A 14,637-nucleotide genomic window follows, 5' to 3' on the forward strand; every position below is an offset into this window, starting at 1 on the left:
ATGGGGAGAAATTGCCATCCTTTGTTGAGTGGGAGGAGAAGCAAAGCGGAGAAATACAATCATGGCCTAAGTTCAGCTGAGTTGCTCGCATTGGCTAGCCTATGCGAGGTCTTTTTACCCCCTTTGCCTTCCGTTTCTTTGGAGGGCAAAGAGGATCGTCCTGGCCAGGCCCTGGAATCTTTTTACAAGGCTTCTGGGGCACAGGCCCCAGTTCCTGATAAGGTAATTAAATATTCAACTTAAAAGATTAGTTAGTTTTTATTTTTTTATTTTTATCATTTAGAATAACGAGTCAATGCTCGTTAATCTGAAATTGATCATAAACATATTAATCCAATATCCAACTTAAAGATTAGCTCTTTTTTAAAAAAAATATTATTCAGAATAACGAGAGATTGCTCGTTAACCTGAAATTGATCATTAACATGAATTGGTTTGTTTGACTGGCAGGTGGCGGAGATTGTGGTGAAGAGGCTACTGACTGAAGCTGTGATATTGATCAGAGTGGTGTTGCTGATGCTATCCACAAAGCTGGGGACGTTGATGCTTTGTGGGTCTCTTTGTTTAAGTGAGAAATGGCCTTATATTAACAACTTTTCAAGCATGTCATTGGAGAAGAGGGAAAAGGTTTTGCAGAAATGGTTCAAGAACTGGATTTTTACACCTGTTAGAATTGCATTTGTTACCCTCAAAATTTTTTGCCTCTTCGTTTTCTTCTGTCAGGTAATTTCTTTCACTTGGAAAATTTCTTTGCATTTTTTTTGTTATTTTTGACATATACATCTACATGACTATTTTTTTTTTAAAAAAAAAAACTTGTTGCAATTTTACAGAACTATTTCAATATGAAATTTGTGAGATATATTTTAGATACATATGCTTGCAGTTTAGCTTAGATGTCAACCGAGCATTGACTTAAAAATCTATTCTCACAAATAATTTGAGAGAAATATATTTTTAGAAGTTATGTTGAGATAATTTTTTATTATGATGAAAATTTTATTATATTTTTAATAATTTTGTTAAAATTATTATTTAAAATTTATATTTATTATATATTATTAATTTTTATCTCGTAGTTACAGTTTTTTTCTACTGCAGTTGTAACTTAAAAATTACAAATTAAATTACAGTACATCAATCCCAAATATGACTTATAAACAATAGTTTAATATTTAATTGCTGTTCTATAGTGTCAGATTCACATTTTTCTAAAAAAACGAGGTATCTATTGTAAATTTTAAAAATATGTATAATTTTTGTGATTAATATGTTTCATTTATTTTCCTGTCTATAAAAGTGCCGCTTAGTATTTTACAAATTATTATTCTGAAATTTAACTTCAAACATGCCGCATCCGGACGAAAGGACATATTATTTAGGAGTCGAGTTTTGGATATTTTTTATGAACTTCGTAAATTGTTAGCTTTAGCAAATGTTTTTGAAAATAAATAGGTAGGTAAAAGACTTGAGAATATAAAAAATGGCAAGTAATAAATATTATTTTGTCATTTAAAAATTTTCAATAAATTTATAGATCAACAATTTTTTCTTATTTACTATAAATATCACTTTCATAATTTAACACAATCCAAATTAAGGGGAAAAATATACAGCCAGCCATAACTTAAAAATTTCCAATCTCTTTGATTCGGAGTTTTGAGTACTATTTTAAGATTCCTGAAAAAATAGAAAAATCATTTTTAATAAAAGAATTTATCCGCGATAAAAAAAACTATCATGGTTCATTGGTCACATATTAATCACACGCATTAAAGCAGCTGTTGTAGATTGGATAACAAATTTTGTGCCGACAAGTAAATATATAAAACAAATAAGGAAAACAGAGAAATCTATTGAAGGTTAAAACATTATTATCATTTTTAATTAGGTAGTTGAATTACTTTATATGTAGGAACCTTATATGAATACTCAAACGAATGAATGTAGATAGATACTGTCTTTGTCATTGAAATGGAATGAACAGAAAAATAATAAATTTACAACATTTAAGGGTGAGGCGTGTCAGAATCCCACATAGCTTGATTAGAACTCAAGAATTTTGTTTAAGGACTTTTGAGTGGACTCAAAACAAAAGCTATCTAATTAAGATATTATATATTATACCTAAAACCAACGCTATTTTTACACGAAGCTATGATGTTGAAAAATTAATATTATTTTGGTGCTTCCATTGACCAAAAGATTTTTTCTTTTAATTCAATTACAATAATTTTTGGGTAGAAAAGTCAAGAATTAAGGTAGATAAAGAGAAAGATCTATGTTTGATTTATATTTATGGGAGGTGATCAGGTGTGCGCAATCGCGCTCTCTATCGAGTTCCTTTTATTTATTTCTTGGTACAATACAATTAGTGAGCCAAAAAGCTAAGCGAGTCATAAAAGAAGCTTACGCTTAAAACATGACATGCCGAGCAATAAGAACACAACCGATAAACTTCTTAAAGCACATTTGTAATTCACCAATTCGCCGTTCCCTTTGCAGCTTGATGAAAATGGAAAAAATCCGGCATGGGAAGCGATTGATTATCATGTAGAAAATGATGAGGATGTGTCCGAGGTTCAACAGGAGAGGCCTCTAGAGAAGGGAATAGTTGAAACAATGTATGAAACCGACTCAACCATTGTGCATTCACTCACTCAGAAAGGCCTCCAAGTTACGAAGGATTCTAAACAGAAAGTGTACAAAATCAAATGTGATGTTGTAATTGTTGGCTCTGGTTGTGGAGGTGGTGTTGCAGCAGCTGTTCTGGCTAGTGCTGGGCAGAAGGTTGTTGTAATTGAGAAAGGGAACTACTTCACTCCCAAGGATTATTCTCTCCTTGAAGGTCCTTCATTTGAGCAACTATATGAATCCGGAGGGATCCTTCCAACTACTGATGCGAACATGACGATTCTGGCAGGATCAACTATTGGTGGCGGCTCAGCTATCAATTGGTCGGCCTGCATCAAGACACCCAAGTCCTTGCTTCAGGAATGGGCAGGGGACTATAAGCTCCCACTCTTTGGTAGCCCTGACTATCTTTCGGCAATGGATATCGTGTGGGAGAGGATTGGTGTTACGGAGAATTGTGTACAAGAGGGGTTCCAGAATCAAGTACTTCGAAAAGGATGTAAAAATCTTGGCCTTGATGTTGAAAGGATACCGAGAAATTCCTCAGAGAATCATTACTGTGGATCCTGCGGTCATGGCTGTAAAAGCGGAGACAAAAAGGGGACTGATAGTACCTGGCTTGTTGATGCCGTAAACCATGGTGCAGTCATTTTAACGGGATGCAAAGCCGAGAGATTCATAATTGAGAAGAGCGATAATGGAAGCACAAGGACAATGAAATGCTCGGGAGTGATAGCAAAAGCTTTGAATAACGACATCAGAATGAAGTTTCAGATCGAAACAAAAGCAACAATCTCAGCATGTGGGGCTCTATTGACTCCCCCTTTGATGATCTCTAGTGGATTGAAGAATCAGCACATTGGCAAGAATCTTCACCTTCATCCTGTTCTGATGGCCTGGGGATACTTTCCAGACTCAAACTTAGAGTTCAAAGGAAAAAACTATGAGGGTGGAATAATCACATCGGCCCACAAGGTGGTTTCAGCAGATTCCGAAGTGAGAGCCCTCATCGAAACTCCTGAATTTTCACCTGCAAAATTTTCTGTATTTTGTCCTTGGTTGTCCGGAATTGACTTTAAGCAAACCATGTTGAAGTATTCAAGAACCGCACATTTGATAACAATAATCAGGGATCGCGGATCTGGAGAAGTTAAAGTAGAGGGAAGGATAAGCCATAAATTAGATCAATTGGACAAAGAAAATTTGAAAGCCGGATTGAGGCAGGCTTTGAGGATTTTAATAGCAGCAGGAGCCGTTGAAGTTGGCACTCATCGGAGTGATGGGCAGCGACTCAAATGTGAAGGAATTACCGAAAAGGAAGTGGAGCAGTTTCTGGACACAGTTTATGCAGCAGAAGGGCCAAAGTCACCGGTGGAGAACTGGATGGTCTATGCTACCGCCCATCAAATGGGAAGCTGTAGGATGGGCGTTAATGAAAAAGAGGGCGGGGTTGACGAGAACGGGCAGAGTTGGGAAGCAGAAGGCCTATATGTTTGCGATGCTAGTGTTCTTCCAAGCGCTGTTGGTGTCAATCCTATGATCACAATCCAGTCTACTGCTTACTGTCTCTCAAAGAGAATAGCGGAATCCTTGAGAGAACAGTCCTCATAAGGTTTACTGATTCTCTATATTGCTTTTCACTCATGCTGGTGAGTGAAGGACTTCGGTTGTTTCAGTCTTCATATGTCCAAATGGTATCAGCAGTTATATTTGGAAATTGTAATGACATGGATTGAGTAAAATTCGGGCATTCTTCAGGTGAAAAAAACAATATCTATTACTGTTATGAGATTTGATACATAGATGTTTGTTGTCTTAGAAATAATGCATTTTGGGATTCTTTAAATTTACCTATGAATCTCATGAATGAGACAAATAGAGTTTAAGAAAGTTACCATGCAAAAGAGTTTATCGTCTACAAACAAAATTCGGCGGAGTGTGCAATTTGATTCTGGGGAACTTGCCATATGTCAAGCTTAACAGAAGCCGATGGTGAAAATACCAGCCAGCTCATGAAAAATTTGGCTTACTCTCTCTATCTCTACACTCAGAGATACAATGACCGGACGTGGTACTGTTTACTCAGCTTGAGTGTCTGCATTGCTGATGGAATCTGTAACAGACTAAAATAAACCTCGGGCCGACACGCCACGTCATCACATCCATTACCGATTTAACAGATTTCATTCAATACCGGGTTTTATTTCTTTATTTGATTTTCAGTCCTCAGATTTTTTTTTTCATTTTTATTTAACTTTCTTTGTGGTGGGAAAAGTCGTTATGGTATCAAATCCCAACTGTATTGAACAACCGCTATCAACCAAGTTTAGTTCAGATTTATTTGTTATTAGTATTTTTGTTAATGTATGCTAAGAATTGTCTTTGTTCGTTAGCATTGTCTATAGATATTTTAGTGATCTGTCCATGTGTTTGCTCTATTAGGGATGTGTTAACACTTGGAGCTTGACAATTGGCAAATTGAGTTGGAACTGTGATCAATGAATGATAAGGATTTTCTTCCACATTGTTGTAATAAAATGCGGATCCTTCTTGCCTTAAGTAGCATACGCCATTGAACAGTGGTAACATGTAACCACATCACAGTCTCCACCCAAGCTATTCTTAGAGCTACATTCAAGGCCTATAATCGAATTTCTCAATGTGTTAGGATAAGTTTTCAAATGTTTGACGAGAATGCCATGATTAACTCTGGGAAAATTGACAAAGGACTCACGATGGAAATGTAGTAGATGCTTTTGTTCCTCAGAATCAAGTCATCTCTAAGCCAAGGGTTCCTCGAATTTGGGTTCAAGAATCCCCAATCCTTGACAAAATCTCAGTATAATTGATAAATAGTGGCCACCACAGAAGTCCCCAAGACTATGCCAAACCACAGGTAGTTGCTTTGCCTAGTGTATGTCAATCTGGCGCCGGCTGCCACCATGGCTGAAACATACTTCCCCATTTTAGCCAAATGGTTTGTGTCTTATTCATCAAACCATCGCCTTGCACACTGAGAGTCAAATTATAGAATGTTAGATTTTATGGTGTGTCCGCGGAAGTCAATAAAGAAATTAACTACTAGGTGTATGAGTTTACCTGCATTGCACGCCAATAATATGGCAAAAATGAGATGACATAAGCAAGCTCCCTGTATAGTCTTCCATTCTTGCAGGTGTCATAATGATGTGTTTTGAAACTTCCCGCTAGAACATAACAGGCTGCCGATTCTAAGTGTCTCAATAATGGAATCCGAAAATGAGAAACAATTGTTGATGATCACAGAAGAAATATACAGTCAGCTGATTATGTAATTGAGAAAACTTCATGCCTTGTTTCACAAGCAAGTTTCGATACTTTATGTTCGAAACTGGCATTACCCCCTAGCATGTGTTTGATAGATAAAATTTTAACGCCGATTGCTGGTTAGAGTGATTACCTGACCAGTAAGTTGGTCAGCCATGAAAAAGTCTACCATCAAAACCTGCATTCATCGAAGATGATGTTATCTGTGGTTGCTTTTAGATACACATATGCAATCCATCTCCGTAATGAAGAAGTGAAAGTAGGTAAACATACCTTATAAAATGGTGAGCAGATTATGTTACAAATTTTGCGAAGGAAGCAGTAGTGAGTTGGGCGATAAAAGATGTCAAAAGGACATATGAGCAGACAAATTCAAATCTAGAGATGTATAAGAGTGTATTAGTAATTTAGCATGTACCATGGTACTTTTTGCTACTATCATATGTCAACAAATTCACATACACTAAAGTATTTCTTGCAATTATGCAATAATGGAGCTAACCAGAAGGAGGATTCCAGTCTGGCATCAATTTTGCCAGGCGAAAAGCTGCTAGCTCATAGGAGGAGGTGCACAACCATTGCTATAACAACAACAGTCATGAAAGTGGTGCAAATGAGAAATGCATCTTTGTACTTTTTTTTTTTTTTTGAAACTGATTAAGCATCAGGTTACTGCATTACACAGATATATATACAACTGCTATGACAGCAGGTCATTACACTGATATTTACAATCAGATATATATACATGGGACTTATATTATTACATTTTTATTCTATGAAGTACATGTCCATCCCAAATACCCCTCACGGAGGAGGGATGTCTCTACTCCACTCGCATTTCGCAAGGGAGAAAGACGTTTATAGAAATCTCCACACAATTATGTTTAATTGGAGGAGGTTGAGTCCGTGGGGACTCAAACCATTGCCCTCATAGTCATGCTTAACTTTGAGGGCAATGGTCCACCACTGGGCTACAAGCCCAAGTGGCAAATGCATCTTTGTACTTGAGTGCAGTGTTGGGTGAAAATTCAAATATGAATTTGTAGTTGATCCTTGTGCTCTTCCACATGAACAAGTTACACCCATACATAAACAAGTGCAAGCACAATAATGCAAACACACCGCACAACAAAAATAAAATTTCCTTGAGTTCTAACTCCATGCATATCAAACCCATCAAGGATGGATGCAAATGGGCCCAAGCCCACCAAAGTCATTGATTGGACTCTGGCTCATATGGTAGCACCCAATTTCTTGGCTTTTTTTTTTATCACTTTTAAGTGCATGTTGTGCATTGTTCTGTGTTAAAATGTGCACCTGAAAACAAGATAAACAATTTCCATGTAAGCAGCTTCAGTGTTGGCGGAAAATATGCCAGACAAGTGAGCCAGAATTGCGTATGCACAAAATAATGATACAAAACAACCTGTAAAATGCCCTGCAACAATGACAACAAAAAGAAACTCAAATCACTCAAATCATCCATGGCAATAAATTCTCCGAAGCATCTGCCTCAAACATATGGTGGGGAATCAAATATATGCACTATTTTCTCATTGTAACCCAAATTAAATTTTTTTCCGCTAGTGGGATTAGTGCTAGCTGCTAGCCAGATTTTGTGTGGGATTGAAAATTCCAGTGCTACTTTGCATTATCTTATAGTATATGCATACTAAAACTTTAAGCTATAACAGTAACCATGTGCATTTGTAAGTATGACAAGGATTTTTTATGGTTGACAATCCTTATTTTTCTTGGGGTTCGGTACCTTGTAGGAGTCGTATTTTTCCATTCGGTGCAACACCACGATGTAGATAACATATATTTGACAATAGAATAACTCAATATTTTGACATTTACGAGAAATCTTTTCGAGATATGATAATTTGTTCCATCGGATAAATGCTCATGAAATGATTACTTGTAGTTCCTACCTAGTTGCTGCGAATATTTCATTCACCCTATACGTATCTACATTCACCTTCGCAAGCCAATTTGTTAGATAAACTTGTGGGACCTCCTGCTTGGACTGATATAAGTAAGTGAGTTAGACTGTCATTTATAATTGAATTCTCACTTAACTCTTTTTTTTAAACTCAAATTACAGGCCTGTAGCGGTCACTCTTGTTAAGGCTGCTTATTGTGGAGAATATACTGAGGCTAAATAGAACAAGTTTAAGAAACAAAACCATGTCAGCAAAGATTGTTAAGGAAAACAGAACTTCAGTTGACAGCTCAGCATAAGTTGTTGAAAGTTTGTTATTAGTCATATGTGTGTAATAAAATAATTAGTTTTAAGTAATAAGTAATTGAAGTTTGTTACAGATGGTTACATAAATGTGTATGTATAAATACATGTGTGTATTGATTCAATAAGTCAAGAAGATTATGGATTTAATAAAATTTATTTTCTCTTTGTGATTTTCTCTTCAGCCAAACACATTTGCTTTCACATGGTATCAGAGCCATCAATGACAAGCTCTAGCACTTTAATTCCAATTAAGTCAATTAATAATTCAAATCAACTGAATCAAGTATCACAAGTTTTGTTTACATTTGCTCTAACTGTCGAGCTTGATCGATCTAATTTCTTACTCTGGCACAAACAAGTTTCAACTTCAATTAGTGGAAATCGGCTTGCAGGTTTCATCTCAGAAGCTCAAACTATTCTAAATCAGTAAATGTCTGTTACAAATATTGATGGATCTGTTGAAAAGGTTGAAAATTCAACTTATATTAATTGAAGAGCACAAGATCAAACTCTTCTTGGCTGGCCACTATCCACAATTAGTGATGCAACTTAGATATGAACTAGATATTTTGATAAAAGAATCCATGATTGTTAAAGAGTATTATAACAAAATGAAATTGCTTGCTAACAAACTTGCTTGTGCTGGTGATACTATAACTGAGAAGGATCTGTTGATGAGAATTTTGAATGGCCTATGGCTTGGTTATTTAGATCTAGCTTCAATTATCACAGCTAATAAAATGAGATATGATGATGTATATGCATTATTATTGACAAATGAAGCAAAGATTAGAACAAAATCAGAACTCTCAGTCTATGTTCAATGCTAATTACAACATGATGAATACAAATAACTCACACATGAGAGGTAACTTTAGGAGAAGTTCTTCTGTTAATGGACATTTTGGTCAATTTGGAGGCAGAAATTCAAATCCTAGTAGAGGCATGATTTCCAATTCATATTCTATGAGTTTTTCTACTGGTGGTAGTAACTTTGGTAGTAGAGGTGGTCATTTTGGTGGATTTAGCAGAGGTGGTCATTTTGGTGGAGCTGGCAGAGGTCAAGTTATGTAATTTTCTAGACCACATATAAAAGACATGTTTCTTTCTGCTGGATTTCAAGTTCTAAAAACTAATGATTTTAGAGAAGGCATTTCTATCTGTCAAATATGTTACAAGCAAGGTCACACTGCTGATGCTTGTTGCCACATATATGATGACACATTTACCTTCATCTAAATCTTTTGGTAATGGTCAAATGTTTGGGCCAAAGACATCATATATGGCTACCTTTCAACCATTCTCTAGTTATCAATCATCGTTTGAAGATTATTATGATATTCATAACTCAAATCATTACTCTCTTGTCATCTATCTATTAGAGCCTTTCATTGATGTTGTTCCTGAAGCTCATGTTGTAGATTTTGAGGGTCCTACTGATGAAAGTTGGTACCTTGACAGTGGCGCTACACATCACTTAACCAACAATATGGCTAATATGAATGTTTGAGAGGAATTTAAAGGCTTGGATCAGCTTATCATTGGCAATGGTCAATGTTTGACTATTACTCATATAGGTGATGCTTATTTTAGTTATAAAGGTTCTAACATTGCTTATAATCATACATACATTGCACTTAGAGATATACTGTTGGTTCTTTCCATTACAAAGAATTTATTGAGCATCTCAAAACTAACAGCTAATAATAACCTCTATGTTGAATTTGTTGGCAATGTTTGTTATGTGAAGGATTCTCTGAAAGGGAAAGTATTTCTATAGGGACTGTTGTGCAAATTTTATTGAACTCGCAAGTGCACGAATCTATTGTAGAATAGATCAATGGTGACGAGTGTCGATCCTACGAGGAGGTGGATTTTAATTATATGTAGAATTAATTTTCTATGAGGGTGGTTGGATTTGCGGTGAAAGTGATTTAAACTATCTTAGAATTTAAATTGGAATGGCAGAATTAAATTAAAGTGGAAACTATTATAATTGAAGCGCTTGGGTATCTGGATCTGCATCAACATGCACCATGGGCTAAATATTCCTTATTAGTGCCAATTAAATCATGAGGGGGGAATCCACACCTCATGAACTACACTCTAATCAATATGGTGCTAAGGGCTTATTGTGTCAAATAATAATAACCTTGTACTAGGGAGCTGGTGAAACCAGGGCGGTATCTAGATAAAATTATTATTATTTATCAACGAGAAGTCAAAACATCCACAAAAACTAGAAGGGAAGAGAAAATAAATTTACCAAATAAAGCCCATGACACATGTTGAGACTTCACCTTCAACTCAAGCTTGAAAGAAAATTAGCTACTCATAATTGAATTAGGGGTAAAATAGAAATTTATTAAAATACGTAGAAAATACAAGATGGAGAAGGAATTATAGAAAATGGAGTTCAAAAATGAATTCATAGATGCCAAATTAGGGGGAAGGCCCCCTTTTTACAGATACATTCAGTAAATCATGGCCATCGGATTAAAAACAGTTTGGACGCTCAGGATTGCGCCACGTCATCAGTCAACAGTACGTGGTTTGAACAGTGACACGGTTTGACCACGCGGTTTGAACAGTCAACCGGCTTGAACAGTGACGCGGTTTGGTTGAAAATAATCTTGTGTATATGCATGTACCATACGCGCAATTTTTGGTCCACTAACATGCTGCCACGTCACCGATCAACAGTGCATAAAGAACTTTCTCCAATGGAATCGTGACACCTTATCAGTCAATGTCACATCATCGATCCGTCTATGTGAACAGTGTCGTAAATAGTAATGTAGACAATATTGTACATGTGAATAGTACAGTACATGTGAACAGTGACCTTTTTCCTTTTATGTTCCTCCTAAGGTTTTCGATTGTCCTGAGTTCAAAAGTGATATCTGTTTTGCTGTCTGAACTCTCGTTCATTTTAAAATGACCATGATGCCCCTAAAATAAATAAAATACTTAATTAAAAGAAAGCACACATAATTAAATCACAAGAAGCTTAAATATATAAAAGTAAGGGTGTTAGTAAAGCTTGAAGTGTAAAATGATGATTTTCTTCTTTATAAATATACATTTTCTAACACTCAACATGGACTTGCTGAAAAAGAACTATAAAAGCTGCTTCTAAACTCTTCTCAGTCAACCCGATTTTCTCATTCATCCTTCTTGTGTCATACCTCTTCCAATAAGCCTTTGTCAATGCTTTCTACATGTTGTCTGAATTTTCTTGTTCCAACTATTGTTCAGAATAATAATACATGTCTTTTTTCTTGTTATCAAACTAATGTTTCTTCTTGTACTGAACCAGTTAATAAAATAACTCTTTTTCATAGGAGATTTGGGCATCCTCGTACTCAGATTCTATTGCATTTACTCAAGCATGTTCCTTCCATTAATCTTTCCAATAAATCAACTAAACAAGCATTCCAACATGTTTGTGAAGCTTGTCAACTAGGGAAGAATCATAGGTTACATTTTCTAATTACTGAAACAAAAACCTCTTAAGTTCTTGAACTCATTTACACTGATTTGTGGGGTCCTTCACCTGTTCTTTCTCGAGATGGCTATACCTATTATATCAGCTTTGTTGATGATTTTAGTATATACACATGGATCTATCCTTTAAGTCTTCAAATTGTTCAAATTGTAGGTTGAAAAACAATTTCAAGCTACCATTAAAATACTGCAATCTGACTTGGGGGGAGAATACATACCATTTACTGATTTCTTGAATCAACATGAGATCATCTTTAGGCACTCTTGTCCTTATACACACCATCAAAATGGATTAGTTGAAACAGAGCACAGACATATTGTTGAATTAAAACTCACATTGCTAGCTCAAGCTAAACTACCCTTTTACATTTTGGTGGGATGTTGTTCACACAGCAGTTTATCATATTGATAGACTGCCATCTGCAGTCTTGAAGTTTCTTACATCTTATGAGAGATTGTTTAAGCATAAACTTGACTATAATATACTTAAATGTTTTGGTTGTGAATGTTACCCTTACTTGAGAGTACGGGTGTTCGCGGATCGGATTTTACGGATTGGACATCAATCCATATCCGATTCATGATTTTACGGATTATAATTTTTCAATCCAATCCAATCCACGGATTGATAAAATTCAATCCAAATACAATCCATACATCTTCGGATTGGATGCGGATTTGACTCAATCCATATCCAATCCATACGTCTGCAGATCAGATGTGGATTTGACTCAATCCATATGCAATCCACCATTTTACGCATTAGTTTTCGAATTAAAAATTTTTAGTTCTCTCCAACTAATGAAATAAAAAAATCTAATATAAAAATAATTTTGCTACCAATTAAATTTAAAATTGAATAGAATTTAAATAAATTAATTGTTTAAATAAAGCTAAAATAATACATTTAAAGTTTCAAAATATAACACATCGAGACTAAGTATTCAAATAAAGTTACAATAATACGTTCAAAGTTTCAAAATATAACACACCAGACTTAATTGTTCAAATAAAGTTACAATAATACGTTAATATAACACCGAAATTAATTGTTCAAATAAAGGCACAATTAATTGAAATGGCAAAGTTTTGGAAACCAAACACAGTCTGATTCTTCACCAGGGCTGTTGCGCCTGTCGAAAAGTGATGATTACGGAGCCATCCACGATGGGAACCAGGAGAAGCCATACGGGTGGAAATCTTGAAGGTTGTGATAGTGAAATTGTTCAACTGGAACCAGCGAATGTGAAGTGGCTCGATGGACTTGGGAAAGAAGATGGCTTGCTCTCGCCGGAATCGCGCGGCCGATGTCCTTTAAATCCGTGTCGAGAATGTATCCAACCAGTATTGAGCGTTGCTAGTGTGTGTGACGGCGGGGAAGCTTAGGGTTTTTTGTTTGCAAATTGTTGGTGACTTGGCGTTATATTACTTTGCTTTTGCTGGTGCGTGTGACTTTGCTTTTATTTTGTTTTACAATTTTTACAAGTTATATTTGTATATTTGATTATTTAATTATTTTTCATTTTATATTATTATTGGGTAATGGCTAAGATATGTTATAGTGCTTAGTAACTATGCAATGTCACATTTATAATTTTTTTAATTAAATTTATAATAATTTTTTAATTATATATATATATTTTGCGAATTCACGGATTTCTGCGGATTTACAGAAGTAAATCCATATCCAATCCATCGACTGCAGATTTTTAACTTTTCAATCCATATCCAATCCACCAATCCACGGATTGGATTTATACGAATCGAATTTAACGGATTGGACGGATTGAGCGGATCGGATTAGATTCTGAACACCCCTACTTAAGAGATTATAACAAGCATAAATTTGATTATCACTTTAGTAAGTGTATTTTCATTGGATATAGTCCATCTCATAAATAGTATAAGTGTTTGCATTCCTCAGGAAGAGTCTATATAGTCAGGCATGTTATTTTTTATGAATTTTTATTTCCTTATTCCTCATATTCTGTTTTTAATTCTAAAAAATCTGATCCTTATTCAGCTTAGTCGTTCACTCCTCATCAAGTATATAATTTGTCCACAATATATGTATCTTTACTACCTTCTTATAGCAGCTATAATAATTCTAATTTGGTAAGCTCCACCAGTAACAGTACTAATCACTCAGATAATCCTGATCCAGTTAACAATTCTTCTTCATCCTCATAAATAAACACTTCATATATTGAACCATCAAATACTTCAATACAACAAACCAATGCACCAATCCCTGAACTAAACACTCTTTCATCTTCACAACTACAACCTACTTCATCTACACCCCTTCATACTCAACAAAATACACACCCTATGACTACCATAGGCAAATCTGATATATTCAAGCCTAAATTGTACACTGCAACACTCATTCACACAGAACCAGATTTTATGTATGAAGCATTACAAGATCCCAAATGGTTTGAAGCAATAAGAGAAGAGTATAATGCCTTAATAAAAAATGACACATGGTCATTAGTTCCAAAAACATCTTATTATAAAGTGGTTGGTAACAAGTGGGTGTACAAAGTGAAGTATAATACAGATGGAAGCTTATCCAAGTACAAAGCCAGGTTGGTAGCCAAGGGCTTTCAGCAGGTTGCAGGGGTAACCTACTTTGAAACATTCAATCATGTAGTCAAACCAGCTACTGTTAGAGTTATCTTAAGCTTGGCTGTTATGAATAAGTGGAAGATAAGACAAATTGATGTGAATAATGCCTTTCTCAATGGAGATTTTATGGAAAATGTCTTTATGGATTAAGTAGCAGATTTCATTGATGCTCAAAAACCATACTATGTGTGTAAACTTCATAAATCTCTTTATGGACTTAAACAAACTTCAAGAGCTTGGTATAATAAATTGAAAGGATGTCTGTTGTAGTGGGGTTTCATAAACTCCAAAGCTGATTATTCTTT

General features: G+C 35.3%; 1 protein-coding gene across 1 annotated transcript; it reads left to right on the forward strand.

Annotated features, from left to right (window-relative positions):
- LOC18032418 (long-chain-alcohol oxidase FAO1) lies at positions 1–4,385 on the forward strand. The gene is made up of 3 exons (XM_006420218.2): positions 1–222; positions 451–723; positions 2,506–4,385. Exons 1-3 carry the CDS (start codon positions 1–3, stop codon positions 4,243–4,245), a joined length of 2,235 nt encoding a protein of 744 aa, XP_006420281.1. The 3' UTR covers positions 4,246–4,385.
- The last annotated feature ends 10,252 nt before the right edge of the window (positions 4,386–14,637 follow it).

Source organism: Citrus clementina, unplaced genomic scaffold, assembly GCF_000493195.1.
Source record: "Citrus clementina cultivar Clemenules unplaced genomic scaffold, Citrus_clementina_v1.0 scaffold_9, whole genome shotgun sequence".
NCBI lineage: Eukaryota > Viridiplantae > Streptophyta > Magnoliopsida > Sapindales > Rutaceae > Citrus > Citrus x clementina.

Excerpts from the sequence above, each read along its gene's own strand:
- LOC18032418 (XM_006420218.2), top strand. The coding sequence starts at position 1 with ATGGGGAGAAATTGCCATCCTTTGTTGAGTGGGAGGAGAAGCAAAGCG. Across the intron at positions 223-450 it reads AGGCCCCAGTTCCTGATAAG|GTGGCGGAGATTGTGGTGAA; the intron begins GTAATTAAATAT and ends TTTGACTGGCAG. Across the intron at positions 724-2,505 it reads TCTTCGTTTTCTTCTGTCAG|CTTGATGAAAATGGAAAAAA; the intron begins GTAATTTCTTTC and ends TTCCCTTTGCAG.